We start from the raw sequence: 22,401 nt of genomic DNA, 5'->3' as shown, positions 1-22,401 counted from the left end.
CATGTCAAACTGTAGATCACATCGTGATCATCTATAAGCTGAGGGAATATACCGTACTGGTCCAATATTTTTTTTTAATTTAAACAATGCTGCATTTCAATGATTACATGGCCTAGCCTAGACATTAATATTTGAACATAGATCTTTTTGACATTTATATCTTATTGGGTTCTACTAATTTAGTTGAAACATTAATTTATATTGCTAGTCCATGTATATACTATGCCATATGCTAAATAAATAAGTGTATGGTAAAAGTGTGTGAACTAGGATTATCAATTCATTTGAAAGTGAAATTATAGTCAGGTATTTCAATCAATAGGATGATAATGAGGTGGAAGTGTGGGAAGTTCTATCTTATTTAAATTCTGAATATTCACTATCTCATCTTCACAATACAGGTATGTGTCATGGCTCAAACAAAGGACATTACTAAGGGTCTCTGGAAGACAATTGTTTAGGCTCACCAGGATATAAAAGCTTACACAACTTTTGGCAAAGAGTTAGGGATCCACCAGTTCACTGTCAGGCAGAGTCTGTACAAATGGGAGGCAATGCAACATCAATGTTATTCTCCTCAGGAGAGGCGGACAAATTAAGATGACATAATGAGCAAGGCAAGACTTTGGGCGTCTCAAAGAAACCTTTATCGTTTTGGGATAAACCTAATTGGAAAACTTATTTTTGGAGGAAGGAGCACACAGCAGACATTAGGGGGAAGGGGGCTAAAACATATCAACAGTTGCAGTAATTGAGGACGTCTAGTCTAGTGAAAAGAAGGACTAGAGACAACATGATAGCAGTGTTCCAATATTTGAGAGGCTGCTACAAAGAAAAAGGGGTCAACCTATTTTCCAAAGCACCAGATGGCAAGACAAGAAGGAATGGTTGGAAATCAACCAAGGATAGAAACAATCGAAAACTAAGGAGAAACTTCCTGACAGTGAGAACAATAAACCAGTGGAATGGCTTGCCTTCAGAGGTTGTGGGTTCTCCATCACTGGAGGCTTTTAAAAAGAGACTGGACAGTCACTTGTCTGGAATGGTATAGGGTCTCCTGCTTGAGCAGGGGGTTGGATTAGAAAACCTCCAAGGTCCCTTCCAACTTTATAATTCTGTTAATTTAAACATTATACAGTAATTTAGTGAACATTCATCTACTAATCTGTAAATCTGGGTTACAAAGTCTTTCCAATCTTGAACCAACATGGTTTCACTCTTTATGTTTGAACTCTATCTATCAATGAAAAGACTGATCAATCAAGGTTTAATGTTGACTTTTTAAAAACGGATCATTTATTCTAAGTAGGATAATACATTTTTGTACTTTTTTCTCTTTTTAGCTTTTTTTTCTTATGTTTGTATTTCTCTTTAATTATCAGTTTCTTTTTAAAAATGTTTTCTTTATAAATACAATTACATAATGCTCATAATCACGTAATATATAAAGCATTATATTACATATATATTACATTTTCTAATGCAAGACTTTATGCAACCCAAGCAATCTGTAATTAAACTGTTTTCAATCTTACTTAGCCTATGATTAAAACATTACTGTACTGTAAGTTGATAACTGTGTTTTGCTATTATCAAATATGTATTTGCTTTTAAAATTTAAGACAGTAGAGTTTTCTTTCAGATTAAGACAAACTATATATTTAGTACATATATTTTAGAACTTTGTAGTCTTACCTCCACTTGTCACAATCGAAAGCAAATTGCCTTCATCATAAATATTGACAGAGTAATTTAACATTTCTGATGTTCCAAAAGATCCATATTCTTGACCTTCTCTGTAGTTCCGTAGAACAGTACAATTAGAAAGGTCACCAGTTTCATTCGAATCTAAGCAAGCTCTGTGGAAAAGGTGCATAAAGACAGATTGATTCTCAGTTCTTCCCTCTTATGAAATTGTATGTTTCTCTCAAATGCTGTATCCCATTCGGACACAATAGCATTTTTCATATTTGTTTACTAATGTGATCCTGCTCACGATTTTAAGCCTCATGATCAGCTGCACAAACTAAATTCAAAATTGATTTTAGCTGTGCAAATTAAAACTGCTACTTTAAAACACAAGTATACTCCCAATCTGTAACAATCCTCATACAATTACACTCAGATTTGAATTAGCAAATATACTAAATCAAATTTTAGATTTTATTTTTCCTCAATTGCTTTCAAGATAGAATAATTTCATTGTGCATCTTTATTATTACTATCATTATTACTATGTAACAGGTCATTAGAACGTTATCTAGACTAAGATATAATTTACTGACAACCTACAGCAGTAATATATACTAATTGTAATGAGAATGTATAATTTAGTGAGATCCTCAGAGTAAACAAAATCTAAATGATGCCTATGTTACCAGTTTATGATACCTATTAAATATGACATACTTAACCCAATCCAAAAGAAAAAAAACTACTAGTCCACTCTGTAGTGAATGATTAAATTAATCCTAACCCTAGCCCTAATTCTGTATGGATTCAGATAAGAATCAAGTACAGTGAATAATTAACAGAACCTTAGGCTTCATTGTACTTTATAAGTAAACCCTATTTGTACATTACAAAATAAAAAGGGCTTAATAATGTTTTAAATTTTTTGTGGAAATCTAAAAAACAGGGCCATAAGTGCAGAAAAAAGCCTTTTTTATGTAAAAGCATGCTTTGCTTACTTTTCTAAAAAAAAAATTAATTGAGTTTTTGAAATCACTGCCCTGAATACAGGAAAAACAAACGTTTAAAACCATAGTTTTACTTTTTTCTAAAAATTAAAACAAGTAATTTGGCAAATTTTAACCAGAAAAAATGAACACAAACAAACACACTTGCGAAATTGAACAACTGATAATACTATATGGAGGGTGCAGCAACCATTTCTGTGTCCTGTGGTAACTATCCAAAGGCACTATTATTATTATTACACAACAGAATTGGAAGAGACTTTGGCAGTCTTCCTAGTCCAACAGTAAAGGGAAAGTTACACCACACTTACTTTTCCTTTAACTGTTTTTTTCACAGTTAAAGTCTAATTAAAAATGAATTGGTATTTTAATATAAAGGAAAAAAATACCTCCAAGTTTCACCATCGTGCCACACCAAGCAGTCATAAACAGGGCCAGGATCATTATATTTTTTCTCAAAAGAGTTTAGCAATTCCACTTGACTCTGAAGCTCTTCCTTCATTAATTTGTTTTCCTGGAAAATAAAGTGTCCCATGAAAAAGTATGCTAAAATAGACACACACCCCTACAGAGAAAAAAGATGATATGCTCCTCTCCCACTGCAATAAAAATTACAGTGTAGCGTTATACTGCACCCAGTAGCAGTTCATCCATTACATATCTGCATCAATTGGAATGCTCATTTGAATCTTCATCCCTGTTGCCTGAAACCATCCACTCATTAACAGCAAGTTTATAGCTTGCTGTTTTATAGCTATTGGACCCAGTTAAGATATTTATTGCTATGCCACATACACTATGTGCTTTATGCCTTTGTCTAAACTTTTCTTTTTTATGGTTATTGAATCAGATTTTTATTTACTCAGATACAAGCAACTCATATTTGAAGTATTTTCTTTCAATATTTTACTGTATGTTACTTGCAGCTGCACTGCAATTGTTACATTCATATTTCATATTTCTTTCTTTCCCATTCATTTTCTGAGGAGGGAAGGTGTTTCCAAGCCACTAGATATTGAGTTGTTCCATGATGTCTCCTAGAATCCAGAATTTCCTTCACCTCGAAATGTTGTTCTCCTTCCACCATGATGGGAGGTGGTGGTGGTGGAATTTTTGTTCGTAGGGGAGATTGTTGTTCTCTCTTTATTAGACTGCAGTGAAAGATTGGGTGTATTCGTCTAAGATTTTTAGGTAGTTCTAATTCAACTGTTACTGGGTTTATGATTCTTTTAATTGGAAAAGGTCCAATGTATTTTGGTCCTAGTTTTTTACAGGGTTGGAGAGACTTAAGGTATTTTGTAGACAGATATACCATCTCTCCCACCTTGAACGGTGTGGGATCAGATCTTTTCTTGTCTGCCTGTGTCTTGTGTGCTAATCTAGCCTCTGTTAATGCTTTTCTGACAATAGGCCAGGTGTATTGTAACTGAGCAATCCATTCCTTTAGTTCTGGAATTACCGGTTCTTTTGGAGTTAGATCAGGTATGGGGTTGAAGCTCTGGCCTGTGGCTACTTGAAAAGGAGTGTAACCTGTGCTGGAGTGAATTGCGTTGTTATATGCCACTTCTGCGAAAGGCAGCAGGTCTGTCCAATTGTTCTGCTGAAAATGTACATAACATCTTAAATATTGCTCAAGTACAGAGTTAGCCTTTTCTGCTTGCCCATTACCCTGAGGGTGATGACTAGATGTCAGTCCTTGGGTAGTTCCTAACAGAGATAAAAATTCCTTCCAGAATGCTGAGGTAAATTGCACCCCCCTGTCAGATATGATGTGTTGTGGTGCCCCATGCAATCTGTAAATATGTTGTACAAAAAGTTTTGCTAATGCTTTTGCAGTTGGAATTTTTGGGCAAGGTATGAAATGGACTTGCTTAGAGAACAGATCAGTAACAGTCCAGATAACGGTGTTCCCGTTGCTTTCTGGTAGTTCCACAATAAAATCCATGGCTATTTCTTTCCATGGGGCTGAGGGATTCGCCACTGGTTGTAACAGTCCTGGCGATTTCCCTTGTAACCTCTTGGCCATTGCGCAAATTTGACAACTACCCACATAGCTTTCTATGTCCTTTTTCATAGATGGCCACCAAAATTGCCTTTTAGTTAAGTGTAAGGTTTTTACAAAGCCAAAGTGTCCTGCTGATTTTGTATCATGGCACAGTTGCATGAAATTGATTCTCTGTGTGGCCGGTATATATAGCTTCTCCCCCACCCATGGCAGTCCATCTTTAATTGTGCACACATGTTTATTTTTCTGGAACCATTCATCACTTTCCAAAGATTTCCTGAATTCTATTCCAGTTTGGCTATCTACCTTCGGCTTCATTTTTTCTTGTGCCCTGGTGGTGACTGGTGCTGCCAGTTGTTGTTCCGGTACAAGTGGTTTAAAGTCAGTAACTCTTGTGCTGTTATATTGGGGCATGCGGGATAATGCATCTGCCAGGAAGTTCTTTCCCCCCGGTAAGTGTTTGAGAGTGAAATTGAATTGGTGAAAGTGTTGGGACCAGCGGGCTTGCTTAGGAGTGAGCTTCCTGGGCGTTTTTAGTGCTTCTAAATTTTTGTGGTCAGTCCAGACTTGGAAAGGTATTTTATTTCCTTCCAAAAATTGACGCCAAGTTAATAATGACCACCTTAATGAGAATGCTTCCTTCTCCCATATTGGCCATCGTTGTTCAGTTTCTGTAAGTTTCCTGGATGTATATGCGCAAGGTTGCAACGCCCCCTCATCATTTTCCTGTAGTAATACGGCTCCGACTGCTACGTTGCTCGCATCTGCCTGTATTACAAAAGGTTTGTTGGGATCTGGGTGTTTAAGTACAGGTTCCGCAGAAAAGAGTCTCTTTAGCCTCTCAAATGCTGCTTGACATTCCATTGACCATTTTAGAGGCTGGCTGGGTTTCACGGGTGACCCCCCCTTCGTTTTCAACAAATTTGTGAGGGGCATGGCTATTTGGCCAAATGCAGGGATGAATTGGCGGTAGAAATTTGCAAACCCCAGGAAACTTTGCAATTGCTTCCGTGTGCGGGGGGGTGCCCACTCTAGTACTGCCCTGACCTTCTCTGGGTCCATTTCGATGCCCTCTGGGGATATGCGATATCCCAGGTAGTCGATTTTTTCCTGATGGAATTCACACTTCGATAATTTAGCATATAAATGGGCAGCTCGCAATTTCTTCAGGACTGCTCTGACTAGTTTGATATGTTCCTCTTTGGTTTCTGTGAAGATAAGGATGTCATCGAGGTAAACCAGGACCCCCTTATATAGGTGCTCTCTCAGTACGTCATTAATTAATTGCATAAAGACTGCGGGGGCCCCTTGCAGTCCAAATGGCAATACTTTGAATTGATAGCACCCCATTGGGCAGTTGAATGCAGTTTTCCATTCGTCTCCTTCCTTAATCCTAATACGGTAGTATGCTTCCCTCAGGTCTAGTTTGGTAAAAATCTTTCCTTTCGATAGGTGGGATAGCATATCCTTCATTAGGGGAAGGGGGTACAGATTACATTCACTAATTGTATTTAGGTTTCGGTAATCCACAACCAAACGAAAAGACCCATCCTTCTTCTCCCTGAACAGAACCGGGGCGGCTACTTTGGGTTTGGCGGGCTCAATAAATCCTCTTTCTAAGTTTTTCTTTATGAATCTTTCCATTTCTGCCATTTCCCTTGGGCTCATGGCATACATCCTGGGTTTTGGGAGTTTTGCCCCAGGTTTGAATTCTATGGTGCAGTCTGTGGGGCGGTGGGGGGGGAGCTCATCTGCACTTTCCTCACTGAAAACCTCAGCCAGGTCCCTGTATTCCTCCGGTATCTCTGTTAGTCCCTTCTCTTCCCCCACTGCTGCTTTTTCCTCCCTCTGGGTTGGGGGGGTGTTTGGGGGTTTTACGTTTTCCTGTTCCCCTTTTGGGAAGTTGAGTTCTGCAGTCCTCCAGTTTATCCCGGGGTTCTATTTCTTCAGCCATTCCAGTCCTAAAATCATTGGGCATTCCATGCCTGGGGCCACTATAAATGTTATGTCTTCCTTATGGGACCCCAGGGACATGTGGAGTGGTAGAGTGGCTAGGGTAGCTGGTCCCCCCCCTGCTATAGACCCGTCTAATTGACTGAAGGAGATTGGTTGTTTTAGTCTCCTCACTGGGATGCTCAGTTCCTCCACCAGCGTTGGGCTGATGAGGCAGCGGATGCAGCCAGAGTCTATCAGAGCTTTTATTTCATTGGCTTTTGGTGCAGAGGAAGCTAATATAGTCACTGTCTTAAGTATGGGTGGAAGAGGTCCACTTACCAAAGGTTCTCCCTCTGAGCTGTCTTCCGAGGTGTCCACCGCCCCTGCAGTGTAGGCCGGAGTCCAATCCCAGGTTTTGGCAGGAATTGTGGACTCTACAGCCTCTGTCCCCTTCATGGAAGATTCTTTTGGGTTGCCTTGAGACTTCCCCAGCTTTTTGGAAGATGGTGCCTCTGTTTTGCGTGGAGGGGCTTTCGAACGACATTCTGCAGCACGGTGGCCCTCTCTCTCGCAATTGAAACATCCCTTTGATTTTTTAGCCGTGGCCGGTGGGTTTTCCCCCTCACGTGTTTGCTCGAGTGGCGGGCGGCCCCATGGTTTTCCTCTGCATTGTCTTTTCAATAGGTCTATTTCCACTTCCTCTGCCAGGACATACCAGTCATTGAGATGGTAGGGGTCTCCCCGAGGCAGGCAAGCGTCATACAGGTCGTAGTTTAGACCGTCTTTGAAATGGCTGAGGAGGATGTCTTCTGGCCAGTTCTGCTTGCTGGCGATGGCTCGGAATTCTTGGGTATATTCGGCCACTGTTCTCCTGCCCTGCCTCACCGTCTTGATTCTCTCCCGGGCCTTCCAGTCAGCCAAAGGGTCCTCGAATCGTCGCCTCAAGGATGACATGAATCGGTTGAAGTCGTTGAGTTCTGGGGCGTTGGAGTCATGCAGGTTCACCACCCAGTCTGCAGCCGTCCCGTCCAGGGCAGATTGCACAATTCGGATGTGTGTTTTGTCACTGGGGATGTCCCGTCCGTACTCTTCCATGTAGCTGAGGACTTGGGTTAGGAAAAATCCCAGTCGTGATGGCTCCCCCTTGAATTTTGCTTCCAGGGGTGGGAATCTTTGGCTGGATCGTTGTCTGCGCCGCAGAGTGTATCGCTCCTCATCTCGATCCCCATCTGTGGGTCTGGGGGGGGGTACCGCTGAGTCAGCGGCTCCTGTTCCATTGGACAGCCCTGGGGTTTCAGGTGTTGGATCCCTTCCGTTACCCCTCCAGTTGCGACCCCAGGTGTTGTGGTTCCCAGCTCTCTCCTCCCTTAGTGAGCTTAGGGTTGTTTTCATCAAGTCAATAGCTTTTTCCAGAATCCGCTCTTCCTCACTGGCGTGCAGGGAGTTCTCCATCTCTTGTTTCCATTCCGGTTGGTGGTCGCTCCGTCTCAGGGTCACTTCTCTCGAAGCCTTTTCCCACTCACTTTTCCTTCCAACGCCCATCGACCACCGGGGTTTTTGTTCGTGCTGCTCCGCCGTTTCCTCCCAGGAGGAATATGATGCTTCAGCTTCCCAATGTTTCTGGGAGTTCGGCTGGGAGGAAGGCCGTGGGGCTTTCTTCCCTTCTTGCTTCATCGTCAGACATCATATTTATTTGCAAAGTCCCCCGGTAAGGTTCTTCTTCCCGGGTTGACTTTCATTGCAAGCCCTGTCTAATGTCAGGACCCACCCCAAACCACGTCTTAGGAAGACAAAAACTCTTGGAGTCAAATTTTTTAGTCCAAAAGGAATCTTTACTATGACATGCTTGGTTGTAGGAAATGAGACAGGGCTTAATGGTTCCACGATGTAAATCCTTATAAAGAGTTCCCGGTTTAACCCCCCCTTAATCCCCATTTGGTCAGTCCCCCCCATCCTTCCTCTCGTATCATCCATCTCGTGGGAAAAAGGAAGTTAGGACCCTTTTGTTTATTGCTGTCTGCCGTGACAAAAGCCAGATGCTAGCCCCCCCTTTTGTTTCCCCAGTTCAAAAGGCTTCTCCTTTCCTTTGAAATGCCTATTGCCGGTTCAATACACATCTATCCTCTTCTCTTCGGGGGATGGCAGAATCCATGGGATATGTTTGAAACATTCCATTTATGAATATGATATAAATGGATTCTGACAGCTGCTCTAATCAATCAAACCTGAGTGGTACTGTATAAAACTCCCTAAATCCATTATCTGGATTAAAAACAGATTAAGATTAAAAATAATTGTTAACTTGTAAAACATTCATATAAAAACGGGTATTAACTTTCCAGACTAAAACAAAACTGACTTGTCATCTGGAAAGATAATCCCAGCAGCCTTGGCCCCAAGGCTTGATGAAATAACTAATTTTTCAGACTTTCTAAAGGCCAGAAGGGAGGAGGCAAATTAAGCAGTGATATGTGATTTTGTCTCTTCTTCTCACCTATATATTTTATTTGGGGCGATGTCACTTTTAATTACAACCCTGGGGGAAGGGACTGCCTTTTTTATTACTCTGTAAGTAATCCTAGAAGCTTTTTTTTCAATTGTGGAAAAAGATATAAATGCTTTGAATAATTTTTTAAAAAGTATTACCCTACAGCAGGGGTGTCAACCTGCCGGCCCATGGGCCAAATGCATCATAGTGAAACCGCGCCCACCCCATTGCCGGCAATGGCAAAAAAGTTGCGATACATTGCGACACGTCATGTGATGTTGCGAGTTTGACACCCTTGCCCTACAGGTATTGAAAGCCCTTTGAATTTGAGCCTAGTTACAGCCTGGGCTTTAACAGAATAAGTTCTGTAATTATAACTCTAGAGAAAACAAACTTATATTTCATGTGCCTACAATCTTAAGCTATTAAAACTCCAAAGCAGAGTCATCTGGGTGCTCATTATACAATAAAAGGCAAGGCAATTCAAGACAATTCCAAATGTTCAATTTCATTGAGAAATTTAACCTGAATATCCCTTCAAACAAAAATATTGTCAGCTCATTGTAATAAATAATTTTAAAGTGTAAGTAATTTAAGGAAAGCATTCATAACGAGAAACCAGCCTTCAGATTGTTTTAGACAAATTGCCATTTGTGATTATGTTACGCAGAAGTAATCTTCCATATGTGGGTCTTACTAGTACTTTGCAACTATTATAACCATTTAAGCCTTTTCTTCTAAAATAGATACTAATATACAAACCTGTGATGGAGAAGTTTGAGCAGCTTCAAATTCTTCTTGTTTCCTACAGGCTTCTGCTAGTGCTAATCTGTGGACAGGATCCCAAAGTTTTTCCTTGCGTTCTTTCTGAAATAAACAAAAAATAACAGATTTTTTAAAAAAATATCAACACTCTGTACTATTTTTTACCACAATGAATTCAATATCTTATCTCAACTGTAAACTTTGAAATCTTAATCTTAATCTTGCTTTTTATACGCATTTTTCAATACTATAACACTTTATCAATACAGACAAGTAGAAATAAACTCACAGAATGCTTAAAATGCTGGTGCAAGGATAGTGCTAAAAAGAAGTTTCAGTGCTTTCTCTTAATTGAAAGTAAACTCAAACACATCAAACAACAGATATTAGTATAAGTACTCCTGGCTTAGTGAACATTCGGTTCAGAAACCATTCAAAATTCTGAACATCTGGGCTGAACATCTGTGTCCAAAGTTATGGTTGTTGCAGTGCCCTCACGGTCATGTGATTGCGATCTGGATACTTGGAAACCCATTCGCCCTTACGATTGGTTGCCAAGTGCCCCATGATCATGTGATTATCATTTGAAATTTTCCTAAGCACCTTCCCCAGAAAGTGAATGGGAAGATGTCAAGTATTTTTGTCTGCCAAGAAGATTCCTTCCCATCTCTGGGGCCTTGCTGAAAAAGGCCTGTCCTGAAATCCAAGCAGGATTTTGGCATGGAGTGTTTGCAGCATCAGAAACGAGTCCCCTTCTTGTCTCTGGGGTCTGGCTGCAAAGGCCTCATGCTGCAAAAGCACTCCATACCCAAATTTTATTTTATTTTTATTTTAATCCCATTTATATCCCGCCCTTCTCCAAAGACTCAGGGCGGCTTACAATTTAAGCACAAACCAATGTGCTTAGCAATAGCCTTCATTCTATGTATATGCCTGCTTATTAGGGCTTTCACACACACCCCAAGCGGTATTATTACAAAGTCAGCTTAATTGCCCCCAACAATCTGGGTCCTCATTTTACCTACCTGGGAAGGATGGAAGGCTGAGTCAACCTTGAGCCTGGTGGGATGCGAACCTGCACTAATTGCAGGCAGCTGGTGTTACTTAAGGAGGCATTAGCCCACTGCTCCACCAGGCTCAAATTCTGCTTGGCTTTCAGGACAGACCTTTTTCAGCCAGCCTGTGGAGAGTTCTGGTCCCACGCAGGGCAGAGTCCTTCTGGCGGGCAGCGCTTTGAGAGTGAAAGGGCTGCCCAGCTGAGCATTTCAGCCCCAGATGGGCAGAGTCCCTTCAGCGGGCGGCTGTTTCGCTCCATCTCTTTAGCAAACTGGATGATCACTTAATAACCACACCGAGAACAGTGGGATTGTGCTCATTGGATGAAACAGTCACATGGTATCTTCCTTAATGACTGCTTCATTCAATGACTGAAAATTCTGGTCTCAATTGTGGCTGTGAGTCGAGGGCTTCTTTGGATAATGAAAGGAAAAAAGATCATCAACTACCTTTATAGTAACTTTACTTCAGAACACTTCTCACATGCTCTTGCTGATAATGTAAGGCAGACATGTCAAACACAAGGCCCGGGGGCCAGATCCGGCCCGCGAAGTGGTTTCATGCGGCCCGCAAAGCCATCCTGGAAACAGTGAGGGAACAGCCCCCACTGCCTTGGCCCTGGCCTAGAGACCTCCTTCTGCCAGAGACCCTCAGATCTGTCCCATTCCTGCCCAGGCCCCTATAGGCACCCTTGATGCGAACGATGTAGAGCTGGCCATGCCCACCCAGTAGGCCATACGCACTTTAGCCACGCCCACCCAGTAGGCCACGCCCACCCAGGCCATACCCACCCGGCCCCCTGAGGGCAACCGCAATGCTGATGCGACCCTCAATGAAATTGAGTTTGACACCCCTGATGTAAGGAGTCACAATATTATGTTTAAAATTCTCCTTGCAGTAGCTATGCAATATTGCATAATCAGCTGATCAATGTGCACACGTGAAAAGATGCTGATGGGAGGGAAATGTAAATTAGAATTATTTTATTCTTTTTTTATTCCTTTTGAAAAGACCAGCTGAACTATGATTCTCCAAAAGAAGTGAAATACTTCTGAAGAACCCAGGTTTTCAATGTATTCCAACTTTAGCAAAAATTTGAGGGGAAGTCACAGCCTTTTTTCCAGGTTCTGTAACAGAAGTTGAAAATCACAAAATCTCATTTAAGAAAAAAAAGGTAAAATGGTATTTCATAGCCTTGCTTACATGCTCCCTTCTATTTGTTTACAAATTATTTCTGTGTTGAAAATAACTGTAATGTTTAGTTATTGCTTAAATAAGAAACTATGGTTTGTATGAGAAATCTTGGGGATGGGAAAAAACAGTTTGCCAGAGGGTAAAGAATAATGAAGTATAGCAGAATTAGAATAGCAATAGCACTTAGACTTATAGAATTAGAAACTCACAATAACCTAAATGTGTTTCTTACTTTTTTGTGATTCAAAATTACTTCAAATACAATTTAGGTTAGGATAAAGGGAATAAAATAATACCTGTATTCTCTCTTTAAGTGCTTTAGGATAGAAATCATAACCATTTTTTAAGCCAATGTGATATTTTCCTGAAGGATTTATCCAGTTAGCTGGTATCTAAAAAAAGGAAAGAAAAGAGAAACATAAATTGCATTTGCTTTGTACAAGCAATCACTGATATTATTTATAATAGAACTATTAACCTTAGCTACAGTTGATTTCTATGCATATATACTCACAAGTTAACATCACTACATTCAATGTTTGCTCACCCTTAGAAGGCATGCATAAATTGCAGAAATCCGTAGTACTAAGTTTTCAGTCTACATACAAAGTGATATTTGAGTTGTTTTCCTCTTTCTGGTATGTTCTGCTTGTAAACAACTGCACTATTATGTAAGCTCTTCACATAAAAGCTTTACAATATCAAATCTATGGTTGACTGGATGAAAAAGAAAAAAAATGTAACCATCGTTCTTGACAGGAGGGTCATAGTACACTGTAAAAGAATCCCGTTCCCCATCTTTTCCCACCTTCAGGGATCTTTTAGGTTGGAGTTGCACACAGGTTAGACACTATTGGCTAGAGTTTGTAACTACAAAGTCTGTAAATAGAGGACTGTATGCACTATATATGGCTGAAGCTGCAGATAACAGCCTTGGTGTACTATATTGAGAAAAACTTTCAATTAAATTACAAATAGTAAGGTAAAGGTAAAGGTTCCCCCGCACATGCGTGCTAGTCGTTTCCGACTCTAGGGGCCGGTGCTCATCTCCGTTTCAAAGCCGAAGAGCCAGCGCTTGTCTGAGGACGTCTCCGTGGTCATGTGGCCGGCATGACTAGACGCCAAAGGCGCACGGAACGCTGTTACCTTCCCACCGTAGTGGTCCCTATTTTTCTACTTGCATTTTTACGTGCTTTCGAACTGCTAGGTTGGCAGAAGCTGGGACGAGTAACAGGTGCTCACTCTGCTACGCGGCACTCAGGATTCGACCCGCCAAACTGCCGACCTTCTGATCGACAAGCTCAGCGTCCTAACCCACTGAGCCACCGCGTCCCTGATATAAATTACAAATAGGTACTATGAAATGCTTTTCTCTGAAAGGTAATAACAGGCCCTTTGGAAAACATGAGGATGCAACTGTCTGCAACTCTTTAAGCTAAGATATATATTTTCTTAAAGGTTTTGCAGAGAGGTGCTATGAATGCACCCTCACAGGTTCAAAAGCACTTTTTTTGTCCCCAGATCCAAACCATTGCACAGCCTATTACAAATAAACATAAGGCTATACAGTAAAACATCAGATGACTGTAAATATATTAGTATCAAACATACATTTAATATGCAAATATTTGTGGAACATTTTTTAAAAATTCCTTTGCCCTTAGACATGATGACAAGTAAAGATAAATATGAATGCAACTATAGGGTCAAGATAACAAGTCATCTTAATGCATATACAGTTGAACAATAACTTAAGTTTTGTTTCAAAAGAGGACATCACAATTTAATGCCAAATAATGTTACCTTTAAAATTCTTCCTGAAAGACTAGTAATTTCTCCATCTTTTGGTTCTGTAACAGTTGAAGTATTTACATCCCCACTGCCAGTTGTATCAATTATGTCAACTATCTTGGGTTTTCCATCAGTTGTAATCTAAAAATAATAAAAGCACATATAATCCATGAATATTCTATTTTATAACATAAACATCGGGACGGCGCCCGATCTTCGCTCCTTTCGCCGCGATCTGAAAACATACTTGTTCGAGCAAGCCGGCCTGGCCTGAGGGGGGATTGGTGGGGTTTTTTACTATTTTTATCGGGGGTTTTTTACCATGTATTAACTGTATTTTTAATCGGGCATGTATTTAATTATCTTTTATTTTTTGTAAATTTCTGTGTTTTATTCTTGCCCTGTACACCGCCCTGAGTCCTTCGGGAGAAGGCCGGTATAGAAATATTAATAAATTAAATTAAATTAAATAAATAAAACTGCTACATGAGTTGGAATCATGCTATCTGTTATAGCAGACACAACCTAAATGTATTTGATTACATGTAGTTTGGCCTTTTCTAAAGGCAAGCTGATTCACAACACAAACCAGTGGTGGCGAACCTTTTTGAGACCGAGTACCCAAACAGCGTTCCGTGCGCCTTTGGCGTCTAGTCATGCCGGCCACATGACCACAGAGACGTCCTCGGACAAGCGCTGGCTCTTCAGCTTTGAAACGGAGATGAGCACCGGCCCCTAGAGTCGGAAACGACTAGAACGCATGTGCGGGGTAACCTTTACCTTTACCCAAACTTCAACCCAAACCCCACTTATTTATCGTCGGGTGCTGGGTGGGCATGACTGGCATGGGCATGGCCTACTGGGTGGGCATGGCCAGCTCAACGTCACTTGTGTCTGGGGCACTTGTTCGGAGCTGGACAGGACTGGAGCGGATCTGAGGGTCTCTGGTAGAGGGGGGATGGGACTGGAGCGAGCGCCGGGTCATGGTCCACTGGAGGAGCCTCACTAATATTAAAGAGGGTGGGGGAAAGACATGATATTAAAGGGGGTGGGAAAGACATATTAAAGGGGGTGGAGGAAGACATGATATTAAAAGTGGGGGAAGACATTAAAGGGAGTGGGGAAGTGTGTGTGTGTGTGTTTTTGTGTGTGTGTGTGTGTGTGTGTGAGAGAGAGAGAGAGAGAGAGAGAGAGAGATCCCCCTTTTTGTAAGTTTGCTTACTTTGCAATGCTTTCCTTTCCCCACACACTTCTGCTTCCCTGCTGGCTCAATCTCTCTTTCTCTCTGCCATTTCTGCCGCCCAGATCTAGGGCTGCAGAGCAATTTTACTCCCCCACCCCCCACAGCTGATCTCGGCAGCAGAAGCGTTTTTGAAGCCTCTGAAACTTGCATCCATGGCCGTGGGGAGATTTTACGATGCTCCAGTGGCCCGATCCGGGCGTCGGAGGCCTGCAAAATGCTTCTGCTGCCCAAAGCGGCTGTGTGTGTGGGGGGGGGGGGAGAGAAATCGCTCTGCAGCCCTAGATCTGGGCAGAAGAATTTTGCAGGCCTCTGACACCCGGATCGGGCCGCTGGAGCATTGTAAAATCTCCCCACGGCCATGGATGCGAGTTCCAGAGGCTTCAAAAACGCTTCTGCTGCCCAGATCTAGGGCTGCAGAGCGATTTCACTCACCCCCACGGCAGATTTGGAGGGAGGCAAGCAGTTGCTGTGCGCCCGAAACCGGCCCTCTTCTGCGATGGGCCAGGCAGCCGTTCTCCTCCGGAGGGAGGCGAGCAGCTGCCTGGCACGTCATGGAAGAGGGCCGGTTTCAGGCGCGTAGTGGCCACTCGCCTCCCTCTGGAGAACGGCTGTCAGACCGCCGTTCCCCCCCATATGGATGGTCCTGCCACTGCTACTGTTTCCGCCCCCATGGATCACGCTGCCGCCGCTTGGAAAAGGCCTCTGCCCCTCGGATCTAGGGCTGCACAACCTGTGCTAATTCATGAGAGTTTGAAGATTTTTAAAAAAGAGAGACTAAGTAACAAACAGGGATATTCAGATCATACTAGTTGTAGTCACATGAGGTTCTTGCTTAATGACAGCAATCAGGATGGCCTGAATTGCTGCTGCTAAGCGATGCTGTCATGTGACATTGCACTTTACAACAATGTCACTTAGCACAGGGCTTTTCAACCAGTGGTACAGGTACCACCTGTGGTACATTGCCACCTGGCAGGTGGTATGCGACCATCCTAGAAAAGTGGTAATGGGGGAGGGGAATGAGCTGAACTGGTGGCAGCACCACACAAGCATGAGCGAAAGATGGCTGGCGCTGCAGGGCTGTCAGGACTCAGGGAAAGCACCAGGATCAGTGCTTCTTTGGGGCTGTCAGGGCTCAGTGGAAGCACCAGGATCAGCGCCAGGCTCTAGCTGGAGCTTGGCGCTGATCCTGGCGCTTCTGCTGAGCCCAGAAGAAGTGCCGATCAGCTGGAATGTTGCAGCATCTCCAGGGTCTTGTGATTTACATTCAGATGCTTGGCAACTGATTCATATTTATGACGGTCACAGTGTCCCAGGGTCATGTGAAGTGACCAAAACCTGCTGCAACCACCCAACAGATGGGGGGGGGGAAATAAAAACCAAACACCCCCCCCACCCCACCCCCACTGCCAATCCTGAACAGAAATGCTCACAACAATGAAAACCTCAGATAGGAGGAAGAGCACTGCCGGGCAGGCAGGCAGGTGTCTTGCTCGGCTGTGGCTTGGGGGGCACTTTTTTCAGTGCCATTGTAACTTCGAACAGTCACTAAGCAAACTGTTGTAAGTCGAGGACTACCTGTACTTCATCACTTTTTTCCTTTTTTTTTTTGGTCATCAAGTTTTTGACACCTTGCTAGGCGACTGGTGGTACTCAGATGTTGCCATTTCCTAAAAGTGGTGCAATGGTTGAAAAGGTTGAAAAGCCCTGACTTAGCAATAGCAATTTCGGTCCCAATTGCCATAATCACCTGAGGACTACCTGCATTTATTCCCATCCAAACCTTTCTGAAAAAGGTCTTTATTAATTCACAAACTGTTGTGGAATTATGAGACTCTCACAACAGAAAATCCCAAAATTTTGATACAACTATTAAGGCAATCCTCTCGAATCATGGCAATGTTAGCTATTTAAAAGAAATTGTACTTATGTTGGCCATAATACATGCATATTAGACAGTTTGAAATGTAAACATAATAAAAGATAAATAAGCATCCTATAAAGAGTGTGGAAGGAATAGGAATTCAAATTACATAAAAGGAAGCAAGTAAACTGGATACTGTCACAAAGAAGAGAGTATGGAAAATCTACTGGAAGGATACAACAAAGCAGAGGCAGATCTTTATTGGCCAGAATAAAACAATGATGCAAAATTCATTTTAAAAGCAGCTTTAACATCAAAGCAAAATAGCAACTGACTTAACTCAAAATTAAATAATATAATTGCTTTCATGTCAAAACTTAATACAACCAATTATTTAATTTTTGTTTATTACAACAATCTGTATGCTGACTACCACTGGACTCTAATCATATACAACAAGAGGCAGACTAAGGCAAAAGCAGAGCTAACCTAGTAATGGACTAGATTTAAAGTTTTAATTTTTAAGATGGCAACAATGAAGGTGAGGATTTTTTTTTGTATGCCTTCAGATTTGATACATGGACAACCTTGTTTAATTTTCTTGGTAATATTTTTAAGTGAGTTGCCATTGCCTTCTTCCTAGAGTTGAGACAAAGTGACTGGCACAAAGTCTGTAATAATCTAATAAAAGTTAATAATATATAACAGTTACACTAGGTTTAATTATATCTTTATATTCAGTGTTTCTTAAATTATATTCTAGGGTACAATTAAAGTCCAATTAATTAATCACTGTTAAATATGTCAAACAGGATAAACACAATTATAGTTACAGAATATTGCACGACAGAACTAGTTTGTGCTTTTTTCTCCTCCCACCTAGGAGGAATTAATTACAGCACGTACATAAAATACATTTAATAATATATCTGCCTCAGTTGTTTTTCCCCTGAAATTTGACATCCTTCAGTTTTTACAATCCCATTTGCAACTTCAGGCAGTTTTAAGAGGACCACATATATTTCCTAATTGTATTTTGTACACATGAAGCAACTTCATTCAATAACACAGTATTTTATGTATAATGGAGTTTTAAAAGAGTTCAGTATTGTAACTTATAATAACAATCATGCTAACTTATAAAGATGAGTGCAACATTTTTAATACTTCATTTACAACCCCATTTTCTCTTTACTTAAATACAATGCATATAACATTCCACTGCACAGGATACCAAGTTAGGAAACTCAAACCACAAACATTAAGGCCGAGCAAAGCATCTGAAAGTTTCTTCACAACATTTGTTAATGTGAACAAAGCCCCTCTTTGAAACACTGAAGCAGCCTCAGTTTTTGCCAAAGGTTATACAGATGTTTATGTACAAAGAAAACTTCCACTGGGACTGTTAGTGAAATGAGTATGTGGAAATACATACAAGCCTTACAAAAATGTAACTACTTTAACATTTAAGAGACATGTGGAATTAGGGTTTCCCTTTCAAATGCTTTGTACAGATCTACAAAACATACCTTTTAAAGTATACGGTAATTGAATTCTTATAATCTACTATATATTTAATTTAAAAAATATTTTCAAATTATTAGGTTTGTAGGAAATAAGTCTTATTCTTCATATCGTCATTGGTGTTGGGTGGAAGACTACTAAGGAATCCTAAAATTACACATTAAAGTAGGAAGTTTGAAAAAACCAACCTCAGAAGACAGTAACAAATTACTTCCAGTGCTGTCAAAAATTACATGGATGTATGTCTATAGATGGAGAGCTTCTTTAGTTCTAACTGAATGATGGGGGAATGGAAGGATTTATATTCTTTGCATTTCATCTGGTCATTAGCACTCTGAATTCCATTCAGTTAGATTTGAAGTTTCTTGGATGAAAAGTGAAATATTTCAAGGGAAAAAAACAAGGAAGTCCAGTTGCCTTTTGGAAAAGCACCTTGGGACTACAGGTAGTCCTCAACTTACAACCACAATGGAGCCCCAAATTTTTGTTGCTAAGGGAGACATTTGTTAAATGGGTTTTGCTCCATTTTATGACCTTTCTGCAGTTGTTAATAACATGGTTGTTAATTGAATCTGGCTTGCTCATTGACTTTGCTTGTCAGAAGGTCACAAAATATCATCAAATGATCCCAGGAAACTGCAGCCGTGATAAATATGAACCAAATTTTGATCATGTGACCATGGGGATGCTACAACAGTCATAAGTGTGAGAAACGGTCATAAGCCACTTTTTTCAGTACCATTCTAACTTTGAACGGTCACTAAACGAACTGTTATAAGTTGAGAACTACCTGTGCATGGATATACATTTAGTCATCTGACTTTAAGCTGCCTTGAGATTATTTTTACTTTACCTGCTTCAAAGCTACCATATACAGAGAATATAAGTTTATTTATTTGCCATCTTGCGTTCTGCTGCTTTAATTTCTTATGGGGGAATTTTAAAGAAGTTTTTAGAGTTAGATGCCATAAATAATAATAATAAAAAAATAATCCCATCATTCTAAAGTTGCCTGACCCAAAATCGCAAGAAGTGAAAAAAAGAAGATATGAATTAGGTTGTGTCTCTTATCCCAATAAGCAGTTGCCTTTTGAATTAAAACTTCTCCTACAGGAAGCAGTCCCTTAATCCCTTTCCCCAAGGGCGCCTGACACATTTTACACCAAGAAAGACACTCAGCTTTCCTTGTATCTTCTCCATGCCCATTATCTAGCTTTTCCATGTGCTGAACTACAAAGCCTGGCACTGGGCGGTTTGGTAACTGAAGAGCAACAATCGGAGGAAATGCTATGAAAAATCTCTCTCTCTTACACAGTGTTCAATCCAAAGTATAAAATACTGGTAGTCCTCAACTTCCAACAGTTCACTTAGTGACCATTTGAAGTTACAAGGGCACTGAAAAAAGTGACTTATGACTGTTTTTCACACTTATGACCGTTATAAATCATGGTCACGTGATTTACATTCGGAGGCTTGACAACCGACTCACATTTATGACAGTTGCAGTGTCCCGGGGTCATGCGATCACCTTTTTGCGACCTTCTGACAAGCAAAGTCAACGGGAAAGCCGGATTCATTTAACAGCCGTGTTATTAATTTAACAACGGCAGGGATTCACTGAACAAATGTGTCAAGAAATGTCGTAAAATGGGGCAAAACTCACTGAACAAATGTCTCACTTAGCAACATAAATGTTGGGCTCAATTGAGGTCGTAAGTTGAGGACTACCTATAGCGGGAAGAAGAGAGACAAAGAGATGAAAAAAAAATACAGTTTAAGGCTAGGGAGGCCTCCACTGGCATCTCACCTGCATGCCCGGCGCGCCGGGATCCACACCCGTGTCTAAAATGGCCAAGAGAACTCCTCGTCCATCATATTCCGGGTACCGGGAAAGAAAGGAGGTAGCTCCGGTTTCCTTCTTGGGCAGAAGCCCTTGGAACGGGAACTGCTCGTCTCCAGCCGACGCCGCCATGTTGAAAACAGGGGAAAGGGAAGGAGAGGTGAAAGGAAACCAGACACGCACCCGACACGGAAAGACAGAAGGAGCCGCGCAGCCCGAGGTGACGTAACGGCTCTTAGAAAGAAACGCTCCCGAAGGAAGGAAAAGGGCGCAGGCTTCTTTTCCCTCCGGACGCATGCGCCGCCGTTCCAGCCAATAGCAACAATAAGCACAGCCCGGTGGGTCTGCTACGTCACGAGCGCTCTCAGCCTGCGAGGGAGATTTGATCGTGCCTGGCTGCTGAAGCAAAACTTGAACACCTCTCAAATTACGTCGCGGCTCGCTCTTGCCTAGACCAATGAGAAAGGGAAAGCCTTTCTTAAAGGGGCCAGCAGTTTAATAATCCTTGGGCTAGCGCCGCTAGCCGCCTCTCTCCCCGCTTTTCCTACTTTCATGGCTTCCAGTATTGCTGTAGAGTAGACTCACAGCGCTCGGTTTCATCTGATTTCAAACAATGCCAGATCTTAATGCTGTTTGTTCGCTGGTGGGACGGGGATGGCGGTCGCTTAGATGGTTTAGAGAAGGACGTTGAATGCTCGGAGTGTGCACTGGAAAAGGACGGAGACCCAGCTGCAAGATGTGGACGTTCACTGGGAGCCGCTGAGCTAGCCTTGCTCTCTTTTTTATTCCAGTCTACCCACGACTTGTGGTAAAAATGGAGGAACCCTTTCATTTTTAGCAGAAAAAGTAGAATATACAAGGTAGTCTTCAACTTGCGACCACAATTGAGCCCAAAATTTAAGTGAGATATTTGTTAAGTGAGTTTTGCCCCGTTTTACGACTTTTTCTTGCCACAGTTGTTAAGTGAATCACTGCAGTTGTTAAATTAGTGACACAGTTGTTAAGTGAATCTGGCTTCCCCATTGACTTTTCTTGTCAGAAAGTCACAAAAGGGGATCACATGACCCCGGGACACTGCAACCATCATAAATATGAACCAATTGCCAAGCATCGGAATTTTGATCACACGATCATGGGGATGCTGCAATGGTTGTAAGTGTGGAAAACAGTCGTAAGTCACTTTTTTCAGTGCTGTTGTAACTTTGAATGGTCACTAAATGAACTCATAAGTTGAGGACTACCTGTAAAATTAATGGCTTAATTATAAATTGGATAGCTTGTAATTTTGGCTATCTGGGCTTTACTAAGCAAAGTTAGTATCATACTGAAAAAAATCTTAGGCTGGATCCCATTACATTTGAATCGAGCTGGTCACATAAGCTGGTGAAATGTGAGGACTCTTTAAAATGGCACAAAATAAGATCTGTTTTACCGATCCTAGTCAAGCAGGTGACAGCTGAGAGCAACTATTTGAACACTCAGTGGACTGAAACTCCTCAAGATGAGCCAGGTGACATGATTCCTGCCAAAATACTGAGAAATATTCCTGAGAAATATTCTGAGCTTGGTAAAAAGTTCCACATCAAGTATGAAGATAAGCAGCTCAAGTATAGACAAGGGCTGGGTTCTGTTCTTTTCATAGTCTTGTCTTAAGAAAGCATCTGCATCCTTAGCAGTTTTAATGCAGAGAGTTTTCAAATTGTCAGCATTACACATTCAGCGAATTATCATCTAAAAAACAGTAATCAATAGTAGGCATTGATTAGTCTGTCGGACCACAGAAACAGAACTAGTTATCACCTTTAGCTCACAACTCAAACCATTGATGCATAATTAAGCTGTTGTACAGCCAATGACAATGCATTTTCTACATTGGAGTGAATGTGAAAGTAAACCCTTGGGTGCATGCAGTTACCCAACCTGAAGCAGATTCTCAAAAGCATCAATAAATAACAGGACAGTGATGTCAGCATGAGAAACAAATCTGCAACCAACTC

The 22,401-nt window shown here is 41.4% G+C and overlaps 1 protein-coding gene across 2 annotated transcripts in view; it reads right to left on the bottom strand.

The window, feature by feature from the left end:
- TPP2 (tripeptidyl peptidase 2) overlaps nt 1-20,575 on the bottom strand; it is a 61,197-nt gene extending 40,622 nt beyond the window's left edge. For both annotated transcript variants that reach the window (XM_081326830.1, XM_081326831.1), the window contains exons 1-6: nt 20,372-20,575; nt 13,946-14,074; nt 12,439-12,534; nt 9,890-9,994; nt 3,089-3,213; nt 1,696-1,859 (exon numbers count right to left, since the gene is read on the bottom strand). In XM_081326830.1, coding sequence (XP_081182956.1) covers nt 1,696-1,859; nt 3,089-3,213; nt 9,890-9,994; nt 12,439-12,534; nt 13,946-14,074; nt 20,372-20,536 — 784 coding nt within the window. In that variant the 5' untranslated portion in view covers nt 20,537-20,575. The remainder of the gene's footprint in view (nt 1-1,695; nt 1,860-3,088; nt 3,214-9,889; nt 9,995-12,438; nt 12,535-13,945; nt 14,075-20,371) is intronic.
- Between the last annotated feature and the right edge of the window lie 1,826 nt (nt 20,576-22,401).

The sequence above is a fragment of the Vipera berus genome (genome assembly GCF_964194415.1).
Source record: "Vipera berus genome assembly, chromosome: 4".
NCBI classification, from domain to species: Eukaryota; Metazoa; Chordata; class Lepidosauria; order Squamata; family Viperidae; genus Vipera; species Vipera berus.
Note: the sequence above shows the minus strand (reverse complement) of the source record. Positions and strands in the feature narration are given on the sequence as shown.